This window comes from Xenopus tropicalis, chromosome 4 (assembly GCF_000004195.4).
Source record: "Xenopus tropicalis strain Nigerian chromosome 4, UCB_Xtro_10.0, whole genome shotgun sequence".
NCBI classification, from domain to species: domain Eukaryota; kingdom Metazoa; phylum Chordata; class Amphibia; order Anura; family Pipidae; genus Xenopus; species Xenopus tropicalis.
Window position 1 is genome coordinate 112,441,058 of NC_030680.2, and position 21,773 is coordinate 112,462,830.

Genomic DNA, 21,773 nt, shown 5'->3' on the forward strand with positions numbered 1-21,773 from the left:
CAGTGGACATTGACAGCTAGGAAACTTATATTTCTCATTCAATATTTACTCCAGATTTCTCATTTACGAGCCAAGTTTTTTTGAATTCATATACAAAACACACATTTAACACTACTACCAAGTTGAAAACTAATACCAAAGAGCTTGTAGCAAATAGAAAAATCAACCCAGTTGTCTAAAAAATATTGTTCTGTTGTTAAAGGACAAGAAAAACCTTATTCAAGGTGTAAAAAGAATTGTCTTGTGCATCAAAAAGAACTGTCTCGTGTCTTTAAAAGAATTGTCTCGCGCATTTAAACAATTGTCGCACGTCAAAAGAATTGTCTCGCATCACCAGCACATAAATACACATATATTTGCACACACATATATAGAGAGCACATACTGTACATACTTGCTTACATACTGGCACATGGAGTGAACACACACACACACTGTATACTGACTACTCCAATAGAAAATGTAATTAGCAAATTTTCCCCTATATTAGTAAACATACCGGCACACCCATATACAGACTACCACATTACATTAACATCTTGTAAGGGGACTGCCCCACCAGTCATGTCTGCTCATAAAAGGTCCACATAAAGAAAAAACCTTATAGTGGTTGGTTGGTGTTTTTCAGTGTATCACCTGCATATATATGCAAGTACAGATAAAGGCACATTGGTCCATGTGTTTAGCACAGAATAACCACACAAAAAATTGTGTCACAGCATCCCATCTAATTAAGGAGTTTTTTCTGAGACCCCATGTGAACAATGGTGGTATTGCATGTGCCTTAACCCTTTAAGTGCCACAGAACAGAATCTAAGTGTCACAGATAGTAGATTGTTTTAACCCATTTTTGTTTTGTCAGAATGTGTACTTTCAGAAGATATATGGTTTTCTAGGGTCTCCGTACTGTTAGGGAGTCTTATCTAGTATAAATACTAGTATTTAGTATAAATAAATTTAAAGCAACTGGACTTGTTTAGTAAGGAGATTAATATTACTCACCAAAACATTTTGGTTTAGGATCCCATCCATTTTCTGTGCATATAGATTTGCCATAGTATCTTCTGGACCAAGAGTAATATATTTTGTCTAGTGGATCAAAGTTATCATTGCAAATATACCAAAGCTCAGTATTTCTTCGTGAAGGGAAATTCATTTCCGAATAAAGTCTTCCATTTTGTATAAAAGGTCTGTCACAGATTTTATCTACAAAGACAAAAACAAATCTTTAATCAGAATTATATGAAATTTACAATTACGTATAAACAAGTTTAACAGTTTGGGGTTAAACACTTTAGAAAGAGTCTGAAGTGTGTAGGTGTATGTCTTGGACTGTTGCCACTGGCTTGCATTGTATCCTGCCCTCTGTGCATCATCAATGAGGCCAATGTAACACTGCTCCATCATATGTCACAGCTGGTTGCAGTTAACTTGCATCAGATCACATTAAAGACCTACATGGTAGCAGGCCCAGTCCTTGATTGTTACATATGATTGACAACTCCCTATTAAAAATGTGTCAAATTTTCGGGGCGTGGCCAAGACGCGGATGAGACCGGACGTGTAAGTGCAGCTCTGCTCCCTGAACCGTTACTAAACCGGCTATTAAGGAAAAGAACCGGCGAATATAGAGCGATCCTCTTATACTCACATCAGTGATGCCTGTGAGAGGGAACAAAAAACCGCCCCAGCAGGACTTGACTCCTTTTCTGGCCAAAGCAAAACAGACGCCGCCTAAGACACAAGATGGCGCCGAATCCTCTGAGCCTACTGCACAGGAGAGTAATTCTGAATCGGAAGATACGGAAACGGCAAACCTGGCTCCAGTAACTGTGAGTGGAATGAAAAAGCTACTCTCTGATTTCAAAAGCTCACTAAATGCAGATATAAATGAAGCCATCCATTTACTACGCACGGATGTGCAAAGTATTGGCCAAAGGGTAAACAGTTTGGAACAAGCAGTGGATGAGGTGCGTGGCACCCAAAACCAATATTCTGACTGTTTAAACTCATTTAATAAGCAATTACTAGCCATGAAAGATAAAATGGCTGACATAGAGGACCGCGCAAGAAGGAATAATGTGCGCATTAGAGGTATCCCAGAGCAAATAACTCAAGAAGAGTTACCTTCATATTTCCACACTTTATTATCTACAGTTTTGCCGAATCTCGTTCCCACTGAATTAATGATTGACCGAATCCATAGGATTCCCAAACCAAAAAATCTCTCTATTGACACTCCAAGGGATACAATTGTCCGGATCCACTTTTACACAACTAAGGACTGTCTACTTAACCATTTCAGGTCCAAAGCACAACTGCCCCCGCAATACCAAAATTTACACATATATGCTGATTTATCAGCCCATACCCTGCTTCGCAGGAAAGAATTTTCAATGACTACAAATATACTACGTAACCAGGGCATAGTTTACAAATGGGGCTTCCCAGTGAAACTTATTATTCTCAGGAATGGATCCCAACATCTGTTTTCAACCCCTAAAGAAGCCATAGCAGCCTTAACGGATTGGGGCCTAACAGATCTGCAAATGGATATCTCTACACCGAAAATACCTAAAAAAAGGTCACTGGACTGGTCAACAGTTTCTCCTCGAAAGGATAAGCAACAGCAACGACCAGCTCCAACCTGAGGAAACCCTTAGTTTATAATGCGCATTGTTCAACTAAAATGGGTGAACCTCTTTCACTAAAGATAACATGAACGAAGTGATTTTATTAATAAGGTTCAGGTAGCAATTTCTGTTTTATATATATTACATATTTGTGCTTGGTCCCCAACCTTCCCTATATGTTTGGTTTTCTGGATGTATTATCTTATCTGGATAGGGGTAGGTCGGGCTTAACCTGGATTTCTCCCCCCACTGGCTGGATTGTGCAGCTATAGCACCAGCCTGATTTGGCTGTACAGAGCGCCCAAGCAAGCCCTTAGTGCTGCAGTTGGGCAGTTATTTACTTGTTTAGAGCTTTACTTAAAGTTTTTCTTTTTCTCTTCTTTCCTCTTCTTTTAGTACTTTTATTTTCTCTGTTGGTTGTATTTTCTTAAGAGGTCAAGTCGTAATATTAGTTTACTGAAATATTGTGATATCTTTTTATTTTATTCCATTTCTCCTGTCCCAACTAGACATGCAACTACACATAGTTTCAATAAACGCTAAAGGACTTAACAGTCCTGAGAAAAGGAAAACTGTGCTTAAATGGGCAAGAGATTCAAAAATCGATATCCTCTGCCTGCAAGAAACCCATTTCAAAGCCCATTCACACACAATCTTTAAATCTGCTTTTTATACTGAAGCCTTCTATGCTAACGCTCCAGTCAAAAAAAACGGTGTTGCCATATTAATAAGAAATTCGATTCCGATATCAGTCAAGGAAACATTCCAAGATCCTAAGGGTAGATTTTTATTGTTAAATTTTGAACTATATGCACATAAGTATTCTATTCTCAATATATATGCACCAAATGCACGCCAAGTTAAATTTGTAAATAAAGCGCTTAAACTACTCCCAGATGTTTTTTTAGATCACAGACAAGTAATAGTCTTAGGAGACTTTAATATAGCTCCAGACCCCTACTTAGATAAATTCCCAATCCCTAGAGGACAAGCATTTAGCAAAAGGTCTAAAGCAAACGATCAAAAAGTATGCCCTATACGATGCATGGAGAGCTGCTCATCCCGCTGAAAAAGATTTTACATATTTCTCTCATGTGCATTTATCTCACTCTCGTATTGACTTGATTTTGTTAGATCCTTTCCTTTTACAAAATATGGACAAAGTGTATATAGGCATAGCCACCTGGTCGGACCATGCCCCCGTGGGTTTGCGGCTTAATTTATCAGCAATTCCCTCCCCTAATATCTCATGGAAACTAAACAATTCAATTTTATCTAACCCAAAAAATCTAGAATATTTAACTAAACTCACTGAGGACTTTAAATCTTTTAACCCTTTATCGGATTATAGTCCTGACTTATTATGGTGTACCTATAAGGCTTTTATAAGAGGTCATATTATATCCCTAACTTCCGAGCAAAAAAAAAAAAAGAGACAAAAAATATTATTTGAGCTTAATGCTCAACTCTCTACAGAATTATCCCAACTTAAGAAAAAACCCACGGAGGCAAATTCCCAAAAGGTGACAATGCTAAAACGGAAAATAAATGACATAAATGCTGAAAAAATGGCGTACCAACTATTGATATTGAAGCAAAAATATTATTCAGATGATAACAAATGTGGAAGACTGCTGACCAATAAACTTAGAGAAGCAAGAGCGAAAACAAGAATAGAAGCTATCAAAACTAAAGATGGCAAAACATTAACTAACCCAACACAAATTGCACAAGAATTTGCTAATTATTACTCTACTCTTTATAATCTCAGCAAGGACCCACACACAGCTCAACCGACACAAACAAATATCGAAAACTTTCTAGCCTCTCTCTCTCTACCAACACTAACGCAACAACATAAAGATACCTTAAGCCAACCCTTCTCAGCAAATGAAGTTTTACAAGCAATTAAAATTTTGAAAAATAACAAGGCCCCCGGTCCTGATGGGTTTTCTAATAATTTTTACAAAAAGCTTGTCTCCAGTATTTCCCCATTGCTCACGCAATTGTTTAACAATTTAAGTACTAACCGTTCTCCTCGCTCAGAATTATTCCAAGCCACTATAACTACGATACCGAAACCAGGGAAAGATCCCAATTTAGTAACCAATTATAGGCCAATTTCCCTATTAAACTCAGATATAAAAATTTACGCAAAAATATTAGCCACTAGATTAAATCCTTTATTAAAGACACTTATAGTGAACGACCAGGTGGGCTTTGTTCCATCCAGGCAAGCCCCGGACAATACAAGGAAAATAATTAACATTGCCCTACACGCCAATTCTAATAAAATACCATGCCTGCTTTTATCATTAGATGCTGAAAAAGCATTTGACCGTGTAGCTTGGCCATACCTTAAAGCGGTCTTAATTAAATTTGGATTCCCCGACTTTTTCCTAAATAGCACCCTGGCCTTATACACCAAACCCTCCGCTAAAATACTCACAAACGGTTTTAACTCAGCCCCCTTTTTCTTAACCAATGGAACCAGACAAGGTTGCCCACTTTCTCCACTGATATTTGCCCTTATTATGGAACCCTTAGCTGAAACTATACGTAATTCCCCACTGATCCAAGGATACACAATTGGCACCCATGTTTGTAAAACTTCATTATTTGCAGATGATGTTATCATTACAATGACAGATCCTATTAACTCCTTACCGGCCCTATTTCAAATACTCCAACAATTTTCCCTTGTCTCTTATTATAAAATCAACACTACTAAAACAGAAGCCCTCCCGATATGGGTACCAAACCATACTCTAGTGAAATTGAAGTCATTATACAAATTTGAATGGCAGCAGTCTTCCATTAAATATTTGGGTATTCATGTTAGTTTTTCTGTGAAAAACCTGTATAAAGATAATTTTGCACCTATGTTCTCCAAATTCCAAAAACTTACCCAGGACTGGATGTATAAAGATATTTCATGGCTAGGACGCCTGGCAGCAATTAAGTGCAACCTGTTACCTAAAATTTTATATTTATTCAGAACTATACCAATCCATATTCCGGCCAAATTTTTTACATCGCTACAAGGTCTACTAACCAAATTTATTTGGCAAAAACGGAAACCCAGGATAGCATACAGCACTATGTCAAACTCAAAAAGGAAAGGTGGTTTAGCATTGCCCAACCTCAAAAAGTATTACCAGGCTTGCCATCTCAATTTTCTACAACGATTTTTTGACACCATCAATCCCCCCCAATGGTTATCTCAAGAATTTTCAGCTACACCTACTACAGGTACTCCAATTACTTCTGCCATCTGGATTCCCCCTAAATTGCGGCAGGGGAAACAAGATTACCTACCGACCACAGAAGCCTCACTAAAAATTTGGGATTCTTTAATTCATAACGACAATCTGAAGAACGGCCTTTACCCACATTTCCCTATAGTAGGGTTTCAACAATTAATAGATAATTTGAACCTAAATGCATGGATGCAAACAAATATTACAACCTTTGCAGATCTGTTCCAAAAGAACATATACCAGCCCTTCTCATACCTTCGGAGTAAGTTCAAAGTCCCAAATACTACATTTTTAACCTACTTACAACTCTCTAGTTACTTAAAAACCAATTCGCTACAGAAACTTAAAGCCTTATCAACAGACCAAGAAAGACTTTTTAACTTATTAAAGCATCCTTCAAAAATTTCGCAATATTATGCTCTGCTTTTGGAAATGAACCCCCAAGAGATAAGTTCCTACATGAAAAAGTGGGAATCTGAAATTAATACAGCAATAGAGCCTATCGACTGGAATAAAGCCTTCTCCACTCTCTTCTCCTCAATCAGCTCAATCCGTCTTCTGGAAACCAGTGTGAAATTAATGTACAGATGGTACATGACCCCAACAAAACTGTACAGAATTTTCCCGGCTACCGCATCTAACAAGTGTTGGAGAAATTGCAACCAAATTGGAACGCTCACTCATATATGGTGGGACTGCCCTGTGATATCGCAATTTTGGCTTACAATATTCCCCATCCTTTCAGAGCTATTTCGGATCGATATTCCAATCTCTCCTAGACTGGCCCTCCTTAATTTAGACTTAGACCATATTCCCTGGAACAAAAAACGGCTCCTAATTCATATCCTAGCTGCAACGCGTTTATTGATAGCAAGATGCTGGAAGTCGACCACGACTCCTTCACTAAAAGAGGTAACTATAATTCTCAACAACCACAGCATCTTGGAATACTTCAATGCTAGAAATAATCACCTTCTGCACAAATACCACGCAAAATGGGACTTATGGAATAACAGCAAGTATGTAGGGGAAAATCCAATTAGGAACTTTCTTTGAAAAATGTTTCTGCTGTTAGGCCTTAGATGCAGCTAAATAATTAATACACTATTTGTTGATATGCTTTTTTATGCGCCTTGACTACTTCTCTTTTCTTTTCTTGCCCTTCTCATTTTCTTTTTCACTTCTTTACCCTATCCTTCTGTTAGATCTGTTTAGTTGTTTAGCTGTAGATAGTTCAAAAAAATAAAAAACTGGTGAAACTGTGTTTAATGTTCACCTACCTGCTATGGAAACAACACAACAGTGTTACATCATATTCTAGTGCTTTGGGCACGTTTTGTACCTTGTTTCTTTATACTTCATATGCTATAATGTAAGATCAATGTAACTTTTTTTTTTTGATGTTAATTTCATTTTATTCACCAATAAAAATAATAAATAATAAAAAAAAAATGTGTCAAATTTTCAAACATGAAAGTTAAAAGTACTTAATGATCTACATACTGTATATTATCAGAAAATAAGTTCTGTCTATATGTACTGTCCTGTTGTACACTCTCTTGATATAGCTTTTGCTCTATTTAGCATATACACTGCCCAGGGCAGCAGCTAGGATTACATGGACTGGAAGCAAGATGGTGGCAATCTCTTCTATAGTTTAAACTGACCTAGGGTACTCTGCGTTGGAGTACAGTGGCAACACTTTTTCTATGGCATGGGTGGAGCTGCACTGTGGTGTACATATGTAGGCAGTAATTACCTCTTAATTACCATTACCCAAACAAAGAAACACGAGGGTGCTGGGATTTGTAACTTCCTAACCTTTTATTCTTTCCACACACACATGCAAGGCAATTGAATCTTCTTCAATTGAAGTTCTGGGTCCCAGAACTTTCTTTGTCTTTTTTGAAATCCCAGAGCTTATACTACCCAGGTCCTTCACACTATCAACCAACCTAGTGGGGTACCCACAGGAAAGCTACTCCCACTCACTCACTTGGTGGGGCCTTAAGCTGCCCATACTCACTGGCCTGAACTATATCACACTATTAAGTGCATACCTCCCAAATGACCCGATTTTTGTGGGACAGTGGCAATTTTAATAGCTCAGCCCACAGTCCGGGATTCTTATTGGAAAGTCTCTCATATCCGTTTGATCTCCTGCACTGAACACCAAAAAAATATACAAAGTTTCTCAAACTTAATTAGATAAATAGGGTTTTGGCAGAGAGGCCAGCCACACCTGCACTTAGATACAATAGTAGTTAAAAAGATAAACAGATCTCTTGGGGTAACTAAGGCTTGCATCTTAAAAGGCAATTTCACCTTCACTAATAAAACTGTAATAATGCATAAAACCCCCAAAATCCCCAGAAATGTATTCAAACTCTATGTAACCTGCCAAATTTTGTACAAAGGGAGTGGTATTTAGAGGGTGTGGTCACAAAATGTGTGTGTTCAAAAAATTGCCGCACTACGCGCACAAGATATTTTTGTCCCTCTATGCATTTTTTCAAATTTTGGGAAGTATGCAAGTGTGCTATAACACCACTTTCCTATGCTGGCTAAACCTGCCCTACTCACTTTTGCACTGGGGTGGCTCTTCTTCAAGCCCCTCCAGCCACACCCTTTCAGAGCTTTTTAGGAAATCCCCTTTTGCTCCACCTCTCTTTGGTGGGCAGACACTAACTGGCACTTAACTAAAATAACTCAGCACTACCATCTAGTGGCCAAACTCTAGAAATAAAATAACTTTGGTGAACCCCTTCATAAGCACGTCACCACAAGGGACACCTAAGCTCACAGGAAAACTGCCCGCCCTATGTGTGGCAGCACAGGACCCTGGGTGGGCACATATTTTTATTTTAAATCTAAGTTTATCAGGTTAATGCTAAACCATTTGTATGATTTAGAAATGTAGTGCATTAGTGTAGCGTTAGCTATATGTTGTAAAAAACAAAAAAAACTTGGAAATGCACTCAGTTGCCTGATTTCCTATTATAGACGGTAGTAGGTTTAAAGTTGAATATTAGACCAATCAATGTGTTGTTTGCAGCAGCTGCTTGTCAGACATCAAGTGCTAGTTAAAGATTGGGCACTGTAACTCCCTTCTGGGTGGGGGTGCGAGAAAAGTTCCTTTAGCTTCCAAAATTTTAAGTAAGAAGAGGATAAGTCTCCATTATTTGTCAGTGAGTGAATATCAGTTTTTTTCTTGTTACAAGGTCATGTTGCCCTTTTTCAACTGTATTAAACACTAGTCTTGTTTAGCTGCTTTTATGTGGAGGATTGCAATAAATTGCATACATTGTATACATTGCATACATACCCACACATGTCAGGGGAAGAGACCACCCATTCAATGTGCATATTCGAGGTTCATCTGGTTTGTCGAGAACAAATCCATATTTACATTCCAATTCAATGGTATCTCCCAATCTGTACATAATCTTCTTATTCTTAACACTACCATTTGGCACATAGTCAGCTGTGCAAGTTATTTCTTACCCAGAAAAAAAAGATAAGAATTGCATTAAACATCATACGTGCCTTATGAGAACATTGTGGTAAAAAAGCAGCAAATAAGTAAATGCATACTCTCAATAACTTGGAAAGCATCTTTTACATTAACTAAAGGCATCACTATAGCAGCAATGATTCAGAACTTCAAACTTGTAAAAGGAGCTCCCAATCTGGATATTGTTAGAAGTGTCAGTGACATTGCACACGCTCAGTGTGCTCTGAGTAGCTGTCGAGAAGCTAAGCTTAGGGGTTGTCACAAATTACTAAGCAGAAAATTAGGTTGGCCTGTCATATAAACTGATTCTACAGGGCTGATTATTAAATTCTAAAGCTAATTGCACTGGTATCAGTGCTGTCATGTGAATAAATTACTAATCAGCCTTATATTGTTATGCTTTATATTCTATATATACAGTATATTGTGAGGTGGTCCCTAAGCTCCAATAAGTAACAGCAGCACAGAGCATGTGAAATCAACAGAAATAAAGATGGTGGGCTACTTTGGAGGCACAGAGCTTCCCTATTTGGGCTGGTACAGGAGCCCAAAACCTTGTACAACATATCTGCCCTACATCCTAAGTTAAGATTTAGTTCTCCTTTAGACAGTGAAAAAAAACATTCTAGAACTAAGAACACTGATGTCAATTTCCTTCACAACTTAGTAGAAAAAAAATATTGTTACCATGAAACTGACAAAATGTTAGTTTACGCAATGGCAACGCCACTACCAATGTGCAAGTCTGAATGAAAACATAAGATCTAAAGCTGCATCCTTATGATAACTAATTTTTTGGGTTCGAATATAGGAGTGGTGATAACTACCATGTGAAACAACTACTCTGTTTTAAAGTACAGGTATAGGACCCATTATCCAGAATGCTCGGGACCAAGGGTATTTCCGTAATTTGGATCTCCATACCTTATGTCTACTAAAAAATCAATAAAACATTAATTATACCCAATAGGATTGTTTTGCATCCAAAAATGATTATTTATATCTTAGTTGGGATCAAGTACAAGGTACTGTTTTATTTCTACAGAGAAAAAGGAAATCAGTTTTAAAATTCTGAATTATTTGATTAAAATAGAGTCTATGGGAGACGGCTTTCCGTAATTCAGAGCTTTCTGGATAACAGGTTTCCGGATAAGGGATCCCATACCTGTATTCTATTTTTTCAGTTTTAATATGTTATACAATACAGTTGCTAGACGGCAGTGTTAGAAGTGAAGTTCAGTATAACATAAGGGGCATTCTGGGAATAATTTGTAGTATTGTGCTTCCATGAAGAGACAAATCCATGTTCTTCAACATATACCCAGACTGGACATTGCAATAATTCCTGCAGCAAATTGTTTTAGCTCATCAAACTTCATGTAGTTTGGTACTAACCATTACAAGTAGGCTCCGGTGCCCATCCATTTTTAGTACATACTGGATCTATGCTCCTTTCTTTCTTGTAGTTTCCATTACAAACGTAAAGTAATTTATCATCTAAATAGTAGGTTTCTTTCCGCGCATTTATTCTTCCATTAGGAAGCACTGGTGCACTGCATTTTATTTCTGTGGAAAAACAGTATAAATTAAAGGTGATAATAGATTCTAAAATTCTTTAACATGGTAATAGGCAACTTTACTTCATAAAGCAGGACAACTGTCAAGGTTGCCATTTTTTTTAAATGTGCATTCATGCATTTTACACAACATGTGTTTAACACACAGAACACTAATTCTATGGAGAACTATAGTATCATAGTGAAAAGGAGCTTCTCTAACAAAGTAGGGCAATGTATATGTATATGCAGAGCTAAACACCCTGGAAGTAATATTGCCATCCCATTAATTCAAATGCATTTTGAGAAGAATTCTCAAAACAGCAGAGCATGGGCTGTGCATAGCACATAACTTGCACATCATTCTGGATGCATTAACCAAGGAGTACCAAGGAACTCAAGGCAACAGGGTGCCCTGAACTAATAGACTGAGCAATATGCAGTGCTGAAAGGGTTAGTTCATGGGGCTCTAAGGTCCTTGATTTGGTGTCCCTTAGCAGTTCTGCACTTGCCATTACCCCTTCATAAATGACCTCTTCTGTATCCCAGTAAGCACATTTGTTAACTGGAATGTAAGGTGCTGCTACCAACCAGAATGCCCTGTTCTAAACTGGGTTCCTTCCGCTTTTTATGTAAAGTGCAGGCTATAGGCCAGTGCCACCACTTAGTATAGGAGTAAACATGGCTGGCTAAATAACTAATTCTTGAAAGACACACTTACAAAATTTAAAAGAAATGCCCAGCCCCAGAAGCCCTTTAGGTAACCAATCCACATATCTCTATTTCTTACCTTCACATTCTGGAGGAGGAGCATTCCAGTCTCCCTCTGATGTGCAGAAAATCTCAGCAACACCATTTAGCTTAAATTTTGGATTCTTACACTGAAAACGTATTACTTTTCCAACAGTGTATTCATCATCATAGGAAGACACTATTTCAACACCCTCTGTAAGTTCCACGGGAGGGCAATTTTTAGCTAGAAGAAAATAAGAGGTATATATAATTAATTCATAAATGAGATTGGATGGGCAAAAAAAAAAGATGGAGAAAGCATCACTGGAAAACAAAAGCAGATATTAAACCCTGATATTTTCTTTCCCTCATGTTATTACCGTATAATTAGTGATGAGCGAATCTGTTCCGTTTCGCTTCGCTGAAAAATTCGCGAATCTTTAAAAAGATCCGCGAAATGGCGAAAAATTCGCGAAACGGCGAAAATGTTGTGCAACAAAAAAAATTTGTTGCCCGCGGCTATTATTTTGTCGCGCGGCTATTGTTTCGCCGCCCGCGGCTATTATTTTGTCGCGCAGCTATTGTTTCGTCGCACGCGGCTATTACTTTGTCGCGCGGCTATTATTTCGTCGCGCGGCTATTCTTTTGACGCCCGCGACAATTCTTTTTTGCTGCCGGCGACAATTTTTGGACGTGCGGCGAATTTTTCCGCGGCAAATTTTTTCATCCGTTTCGCGAAACAATCCGCCAATGGCGAAACGCGGAAATTCGCCACGAATCCATGCCTGGCGAATTATTTCGCCCATCACTACGTATAATCTGTAAACTAGCAGCTTCTTAATAAAAAAAAAAGTTCAGCCCTCCCCATCAATGTATTGCAGCAAATTAAGACTTGTAACTTAAATTAGTACAACACATGCATGTCATTTAGTCAAATTTCTTGACTCATAGAATTTAAAAGAGAGAATTGATACTTTCTATATTATCTGTTTATCAGCTGCTTCCACAAATGGACGCAAGGCAGGATATACTAGGCCCCAGTAGCTACCCATCTTCTGCTGATGCATTGCACATGCTCTGTGCTGCTGTCACTTACTGAGCTTAGGGACTGACTCACAATATACTGTATATATAAAATAGAAATGCCACAATATAAGGCTGATTAGTAATTAATACTGTAATTAGTTCTCCTTTAAATGTGTATCACTATATAGAAGTGGGATATTTTAAGCTTAGGTATGTTTAATGTATAGTGTTTATATACAAAGTTTGTGAGCATTTTAGGAGGATTAGGAAATATCTATGAACAGACCAAAATGAAAGAGTTGGTATGTTTTTTACCTTAAAGGAAAAGGAAAGGTAAAAACTAAGTAAGCTTTATCAGAAAGGTCTATGTAAATACAGCCATAAGCATTCTCTATCAAAAGAAACACAGGATTTCTTGTCTCTTTTTTTGTAAACATGATGTTCCAGTGTCTGACGTCCTCTCTCAGAAACGTCCTTAATTCCTGGGGCCAGAGGCTGTGCAGCTCTCTCCTCTCTCCTGCTCCCCCCTCCCACTAGAATGCTAAGAACTCCTTACCCCCTCCCTTAGGAATGTGTGATCTCAGCTATAATGGCTAGAGCTGCAGGAAGGAAGCTACTTACAATGGCAGCTGCTATCTTAAGCAAAGGGAGAAAGCTTCTAAAGCTTAATACTCAGGTATGGTAATGGTTTCTGCAGAATAAATATAGTGTTCTAGGTGGCACTAATGTGGCAAATCTATTGGCAGTAAAATGCCAAAATGACTTTCCTTCTCCTTTAATTGGGTTGTACTAGATTATGAACAGTTAAACCGATTATCATGTCTATGCAACTGCTTTTTGTGTTGGATCCTAATTGTGAGGAACACTAGGGGGCACATTTACTAACCCACGAACGGGCCGAATGCATCCGATTGCGTTTTTTTCGTAATGATCGGTAATTTTGCGATTTTTTCGGCGTTTTTACGCAATGATCGTAAAGACGCCGAAAAACTCGCAAAAAATACGAAAAAGTCGCAAAATGTTCGTTTCCAATCGGAATTTTTCCAATTCGGATTCGAAATCGTGTCTTAGTAAATCAGCCCCATAGAGTTGTTCTGTAATGCAGTAGAGAGATGCTCAGGAATTCAGTGCACTGTTATTAATTCAGGACACTGAACTACTCGCTGAGTAGGCTGTTTTATGTGCTTATGATGAGATACCAGCTCAAACACTGTACTATTTCCGAGATGTACTCTCCAGCTTGGTTTCAATTTGGGCCTACCTGGAAGTTAATTTTGGAGATTCTCTAGTTGGTCTCTGCTATCACAAACTTAATCTGCTAATTTTCCACCTTAATGTTGTTTTTCAGTCCAGTATTGAATAAATGTGTCTTCCTGATTTTATACAGACCGTAAATTGCTTCTTCATTTGTACCACCTCAAAGAGAGAGGATAATGAGAAGGTTTACCTCCTCAGGGAAAAGTTAAAAATCTTTTGTTGGGAAAACAGTAGCTCCTTATGTCCCAGTCCTTGGTACCATTTACAGTGTAGTGTATAAAGTGCAATATTTAGACACCAATAATCATGTTTCTTTTCCAAAATGCAACCCATGCTGGGCTTGCAGTTGCTGTTTGAATTTAACCAAGGGGTCACTTGGGTTGCGGTCAAGGCTCTGTGCATATCAGTTAAGTTCTTCCATTTGCATCTCAGCAAACAATTCTGTATTGATTTAAATTCATGCCTTGTAACACTTAGGGTTGCTTTCACTTGACCAGGGACCCATCTTAAAATATGAACACAGCCCTAGAACATTATTCCTACTCCACCAAACTTAACAGTCAACATCACTCATACAGGTTATTTTGGAATCTGCTGTTTTTGTGTCCCGTGGGGACCTTTGCACAACCTAAGCTAATTCTAGTTATTGCACATGGTGATGTTAAAATTTCTAATCCATGTGAAATTTATGTTCTTGAGATAGTAGCAGAAGAGGAAATGTAGGGCATCCAGATTACTATTCTGCAGGTATGATCAGGGTCTCCTGTAGGTCGCAGGAGCCCTGTACTTGTTATGGATGCTGAAAGATCACTTTGTTTTGTAGAAACAAAGGTACAGCCTAAACAAAGCCTCTGGGTGCATCAAAATGTTTGCCTTTAATTGATTTGTAAATATAATTTGAATTACCTTCACAGTTAGGAAGAAAGTTACTCCATCCATTTGCAGTACATGTTCGGGTAGTTACTTTGCTAACCATGTGATATCTATTGAAAAAATAGAAGAATGTTAGTGAACAGACTCAAATACACAAATACACTAGTTATTTGTTAAAAAAAAACAAGTTGTGTTGCAATAATTTTCCAGTTACTTTACTTTCAGTGCCTATGGAATAAAAATATAAAACCCAAAAATATCACTTTAGATTTTTAAGTTACACTGAAATAAAAATCAGAAAGTGGCACAGGGCAATAAAATGCATAAATAAATATCAGATGTGTATAATATGTATACATATATGAGAGAAAGGGGGATGTACCGAACCTATAAATTCACCTCTCTCCATAAAGATTTATGTTATATAGATATAAAAATTACAGAGCTGGAATTTAGGGAAAGATCTCTGCATTGTGCAAAGAAACACTTTGCAGATTGTTCTTACTTTACTGAGCTCTACTATTGCACCGTGAGGCTACAATTTTATTGCTATTGTTACTTTTATTACTTATCTTTCTATTCAGATGCTTTCCTATTCATATTCCAGACTCTAATTGCAACTCTACCTTAGGAACTCCCTGGTTGGTGAGGTCATTTGGACCTTAGCAACCAGATAACTGCTGAAACGTCAAACTGGAGAGTTGCTGAACAAAAAGCAAAATCATTAAAAAAACACAAATAATAAAAAATGAAGACCAATTGTAAATTGTCTCAGAATAGCACTCTCTACATCATACTAAAAGTTACCTCAAAGGTAAACAACCCCTTTAAAGGAGAAGAAAAGGGTTAAACTTTAGACCTCTTTATTAGAAAAACCTCCCTTGCCTTTAACTGATCGCTACCTTTTTTCCCTCAATAGCATGTGTATCTCCTGCAGTCGCCTGAGGCATTTAGTGAGGTGCCGCATCACTAAATGCGCATGCACAGATCTCCAACCTCCCCCTAGACGTGAGCACGCTGAAAAATATTGCACTTCTGCTCTTGTGTGTGAAAGTGCGCTCACAATTATTGCATAATGCGCATGCACTTCTCAATGGTCTTGGCAAGTGCACAGTCTTAGTGCAGGAGCGCGGCATGATGGGTATTTCCTGTAAAGAACTCAGCATTTTTTTTTATGACCTGTCTGATCTTGAAAAAGGCAGAATATGGGGAGACTTCAGGGCACCGATGACAGCACTGAAGGTATGCCTCTAGATACACCCCCAGAATGATTACTTAACCAACAGATAGTTTATATTATGCTACGTGACCTATTAAAGAATCTCTCCAAACTGGAAAATATATATATATATATATATATAAAATAAGTATTGCCCTTTCACATCCTTTTCCTTGATCCACCTTTAGTAATGGGCTGTGTGCTCCCTCAGAGATCACATGACCAGAAATAATGCAGCTCGAACTGTAATAGGAAGTGTGGGAGCAAAAGGCAGAACTCTGTCCATTAATGTGGGGCCTAGCATGTATGTGTGCCTTGGCTTGTTTGTGTGCTCTGTGAATCCTATGATCCCAGGGGGCGGCATTTAATTCTTAAAATGACAGTTTTCTACTTAGGAGTACCCAATAGCACATGCTACTTAAAAAGTATATTTTTATGAAAATGGTTTATTTACACAAAGCAGGGTTTTTTATAATGAGACCTAGATAGTTTGGGGGTATAGTTTTCCTTTAACTCTTTAATACTCTTTCCTTCTTCTTTAAGCACCGTCTTCTGCCCCTGTGCCCTTAAAAAGAATCAGTTTTTAACCAGAGCTGTGTGTATATAGGAGAAAGTCTTGCCTCTGTTCACTTTTACACATGTTGTTCTCTGTATCTCTGTCACATTTGCCCCTTGACCTAATATTATGAACAATATAATTATTTCATGATATCATTTTAAGCCTATTTGACTGTGTGTAGCAGCCTACACGGCTTCAATGATAAGTATCCCCAGTGTGTTTTTATACTTTCTACATGGGTTAAGAACATTGACAGGAGTGGTGGACTGGGATAGCTAGGGCCCACCAAAACATATAAGAGATCCCACTGCTGCTACTGCCGCCACCACCCCACTACTGATATGTACATGCACAACAGGGCTGTCTCATTAAATATGGGGCCAAAATTGAAGATTAAGGCCTCAAAAAGGAACTACCCCTTTGTTTTGTATGCTCATTTTATGTAGGAATATTTGCTGTATTTTATTGTATCCTCTATACTTGTATACCTGTAATGTAACAACTAAACCGGATTGGATATTTAAGAGGAACTGAATGTGAATATAGGACTGAATATTTTTTTGGCAAAGTATTTGTATAGTATTCATGACATTGGGTATGAGTTTTATTAATAAATGTAAAGTGTGGATTTTAAATATAGCGTGGTATGTTTTAGAAATTTACGCTAACCCCAAAAGTAAATACTGGTGTTAATTTGATTTTAGGATTGGGTTGGGGGAAAGCTGCACTTTAAAAACACAAAGTTGATTGGTATAGTGTAAATCTTGAGGTTGGTGGATGCGGATTTGGTACGTTTATATTCTTAGGCTCACACCCTGCCACACCCTGTACCCATAATGACCCAAACATGCAAGTTATGTCACTGCAAAAATGGACAATAAGCAGTAACTGGAGACATGCTAGTAAGAAATGGAAAATGAGCATATTAACCCCAGACATGCCGGTAAGAAATGAACAATGAGCATGTTAATCTTATACATGTCAGTAATGAGCATATTAACCCCAAATAAGCCAGTAAGATCACTGCAGAAAAAGTATAATAAACAAATTATCCCCAGACATGCCAGTTTGACCACTGGGCCAGGGCCCACCGGAATTTTTCCCAGTGTCCCAGTGGGCCAATGCAACCCTGGATAGGCTTAAAATAAGATTGATGCAAACAAAGATAAACCCTACCTACAGAATGAAAAAAACCCAGTGGTTGGTTCAAATTTTAAGGTATAAACATAAAAAGGATCATTTAGATCAGCAATTCTGGAGCAGTAAAATAGACACAAAAGTTTAGAAAAGTGAGCAGAGCCAACAACAGACAATCAGATTTCACCTATAGACTTTCAATGAAGGAAATTCAATCTGCTGCCATTTTCACAGTAGTAACACCAGGGTCCCCAAACTTTGTAGAGTTGGCACCAGGTAACTGCAGTTCAGTGTTAGAAAAAGTTGCTGTCATTTAGACACTATTTAAACCAGGGTCCCCAAACTTTGCGCAGTGGTTTTTACTATATAACTGTCGTCCAAGGTTAGAAAAAGTGGGCGGAGCCACCAACCACCAATCAAATGTCACTCATTGACTTTCAGTCGGGAAATGTAAATTGATGCCATTTAGACACTATAAAACCAGGGTCCCCAAACTTTGCGCAGTTGTTTTTACTATATAACTGTGGTCCAAGGTTAGAAAAAGTGGGCGGAGCCAACAACAGATCAGATTTCATTCAGTGACTTCACGTTTTTCAAACCAACATGAATTTTGTTCTCAAACTTCCCTTTCTAGTTCACTTTACCATTTGAATTAAAATGATTTTCACTGATCACTTCTTTTATTTAAACAAAATCTGCCCCAAAGCCCTGATTTAAATAGGTTCATAGCTTAATGTAAACAATGACCTATGAAATGAAAAAATGACCTACTTGGTAATACTTACCCACTGTCACAGCTATATGTAACAATAACTCCAAACACAAACTCGTTCTCCCCGTCAAGCTCAAATGAACCATTAGGGATATCTCCTGGATGACCACATGATTTTTCTATAAAATTAAAATATACATTTAAAGGCAGTCAACAGAATGACATTTATCTTAGAGTTAAAAAATAAAGATTAATTGGATGTACTTTTGCATAGCCCTCTTGCTAAGTATATCCATTTTCCATTGTCGCATTGCTTTTTGATAGCGCCAAGTCGGCTGTATCCTGGCCGGCAAATATATGACGCTATTGTTCCATGATTGTATGAGTCCTTGTCCCAGGTGCCTTGGAGTTCCTCTTCAGCTGTACGTTCTGGTCTGTCACAGGGAGCTAGAAATAAATAAAATTATTGATCCCAAGTATGATCCTGAATTATACAAGTCATTTCATTTTCTCACTCATAAAAAATTATATAATATGGAGAAGATTGAACACTTCATTTTTTTTTCACGATTCGTATTTTTATGTCCAAAATGTCCAAATGTCCAAATCTGAAAGCAAAAATATGCCATCTAAAACCTGTTGAGATCCCAAAGGTAGGTGTCCTTTTCAAAACTGGAAGATCTGTCTTTGCTTTGTGGTTTTAGAGGTTTTCGGAGGGGTTTTCAGGTCATTTGTGCGACAATACAAAAAAGTTGTGGTTTTCGCATTTTTTTCCATGTCTTTAATAAATGACTGACATGAAAATGAGTCTAGTTGTGTTTTCAAAAACCTCTAAAACCAAAAAATGAGAATATTAATGAATGGGCCTCAATTCCAGAACAAATACAGTACATAGATATGTGAGGGTTAAACACCCTTGACCCCTGTAGGGCTGCCAGTAAATCACATGTGAGCAGGATGGCCAGCCCCTGCTGAACTTTAAGGGGGATTGCGATCAAGGGAGAGAAAACAGGTACAGGTATGGGACCCATTATCCAGAATGCTCAGGACCTGGGGTTTTCCGGATAAGGGATCTTTCCGTAATTCAGATCTCCTACTTAAAACCCAATAGGATTGTTTTGCCTCCAATAAGGATCAGTTATATCTTAGTTGGGATCAAGTACAAGGAAATCATTTCTAAAAATGTAAATTATTTGTTAAAAATGGAGTCTATGGGAGACAGGCTTTTAATTTCAAACTTTGTAGATAATGGGTATCCGGATAAGGGGTCTGATACCTGTACAAACATTTTAAGACATATATTACAAAGTTGCATAATTTTGTGCTAAGAACCTATATATGCATTTTAAAACAATTACTTTACATCTCCTTTAAAGAAAAAATATGTTTGTGAGGAACAGAACACTGCTTTGCAGATTACACTGTACACCCCAGCTTTCAATTAGGGGACCATTATTGAGCACAGAAAAAAACTGACTGGTAATACAACAGTGATAATACAACAACTGAAGGCAATTAAACAGGCTGAGCCAACTGCAGTTAATTAACTGATATAACCAAAGGTACATAACGCAAAACAGATGTGAATAATAACATACGTATAGGGTGAAGGCTCCATTTCTAAGGTTTGCATAGTGGGCCAGAAAACATAATCCCAGCACACCATGTGTGGACCGTTATGGTTACTATATAGTTACATAGGGTTGAAAAAAGACCAGAGTCCATCAAATTCAACCCTTCCAAGTAAACCCAGCACACCTAACCCACACCTACCAATCTATACACTCACATACATAAACTATATATATACAACCAGTAATACTAACTGTAGATATTAGCATCACAATAGCCTTGGATATTCTGATTGTTCAAGAACTCATCCAGGCCCCTCTTATAGGCATTAACAGAATCTGCCATTACCACATCACTAGGAAGGGCATTCCACAGCCTCACTGCCCTCACCGTGAAAAACCACCTACACTGCTTCAAATGGAAGCTCCGTTCCTCTAATCTAAAGGGGTGACCTCTGGTGCGTTGATTGTTTTTATGGGAAAAAAGAACATCCCCCAACTGCCTATAATCCCCTCTAATGTACTTGTACAGAGTAATCATGTCCCCTCACAAGCGCCTCTTTTCCAGAGAAAACAACCCCAACCTCGACAGTCTCACCTCATAGTTTAAATCTTCCATCCCCTTAACCAGTTTAGTTGCAGTCTCTGCACTCTCTCCAGCTCATTAATATCCTTCTTAAGGACTGGAGCCCAAAACTGCACTGAATACTCAAGGTGAGGCCTTACCAGGGACCTATAAAGGGGCAAAATTATGTTCTCATCCCTTGAGTCAATGCCCTTTTTATATTTGTGGTTTCCAATACAAGAAATCTGGAACACTGAACACAAAAGAATGCATATGCATCTCAAAAATTGGACATCACAGTTTTGCAGGTGACAGTTGTTACATGTGAAAACTAAATACATTTGAAGTCAAGATTGGGAGATTGAGATAATTGCTGACAAAGCAAAGGGGGTAAATTGTCTTTTAGTCTGTCTAAATAGTCTAATGTCAAACGAACATTAAAATGTGTTATTGTTATAGATTTGATATAACATAAAATGGTTGTTCAGGTGCATGCTGCCGTCCTGCCGATCTCATTTGGTTCTGTGGATTAATACAGTATGCAGCTCATCTTATGACTAATAAGCCCTACATGTAGTGGATAGGTGTTCCTTATTGAAGGAATATTATGATTATATGATTCCACTTTTTATGTTATGTTTTACACAAATGTAAATGGGATTTTACTTTATTCACATAAGAGATCATTTTATCAAATGTTTATTGATTTTAAGTTTCATCCTAAGAGACAGATACACTCCCCATGCATTACTTTAAAACTCTTTTTACTTGCAGATTGCTTGGTTGACCACTAGAGGGGGGAATGGCACAATTTATCAATTTTCACCTGGGTTGCAATGATTAGTTCAGCCTGTTACTGTTTTTTCATTTTAATAATCTATCTTAATATTACTCCTAATCACATTTGATGTATATTACATATAGCTCTTACATATGTTTTTTGACTGTTTAATTTAAAATTTAACCGTTTCCGTTTGTAACTTGTAAAAGCTCTGCAGACATTTGTGGGGATTTACATCTGCATAGAAGCCATTTAAAATGTAAAGAGGGACTAAACGTGAACTGGAAATTTTGCAAATATACCAAAATCATAGTTATATCTAGTTAGTCTCTATTCATAGAATGGATCCTACAAACAGCAGTGCAACTAATGTTTTAC

The 21,773-nt window shown here is 37.8% G+C and overlaps 1 protein-coding gene across 5 annotated transcripts in view; it reads right to left on the bottom strand.

The window, feature by feature from the left end:
* cfh (complement factor H) overlaps window positions 1-21,773 on the bottom strand; it is a 161,336-nt gene that overhangs the window by 137,082 nt on the left and 2,481 nt on the right. For all 5 annotated transcript variants that reach the window (XM_031899958.1, XM_031899957.1, XM_031899960.1 and 2 more), the window contains 7 exon segments: window positions 18,743-18,925; window positions 18,552-18,657; window positions 14,885-14,961; window positions 11,754-11,939; window positions 10,803-10,973; window positions 9,219-9,392; window positions 1,003-1,206 (listed from right to left, as the gene is read on the bottom strand). In XM_031899958.1, the coding sequence (XP_031755818.1) occupies window positions 1,003-1,206; window positions 9,219-9,392; window positions 10,803-10,973; window positions 11,754-11,939; window positions 14,885-14,961; window positions 18,552-18,657; window positions 18,743-18,925 (1,101 nt within the window).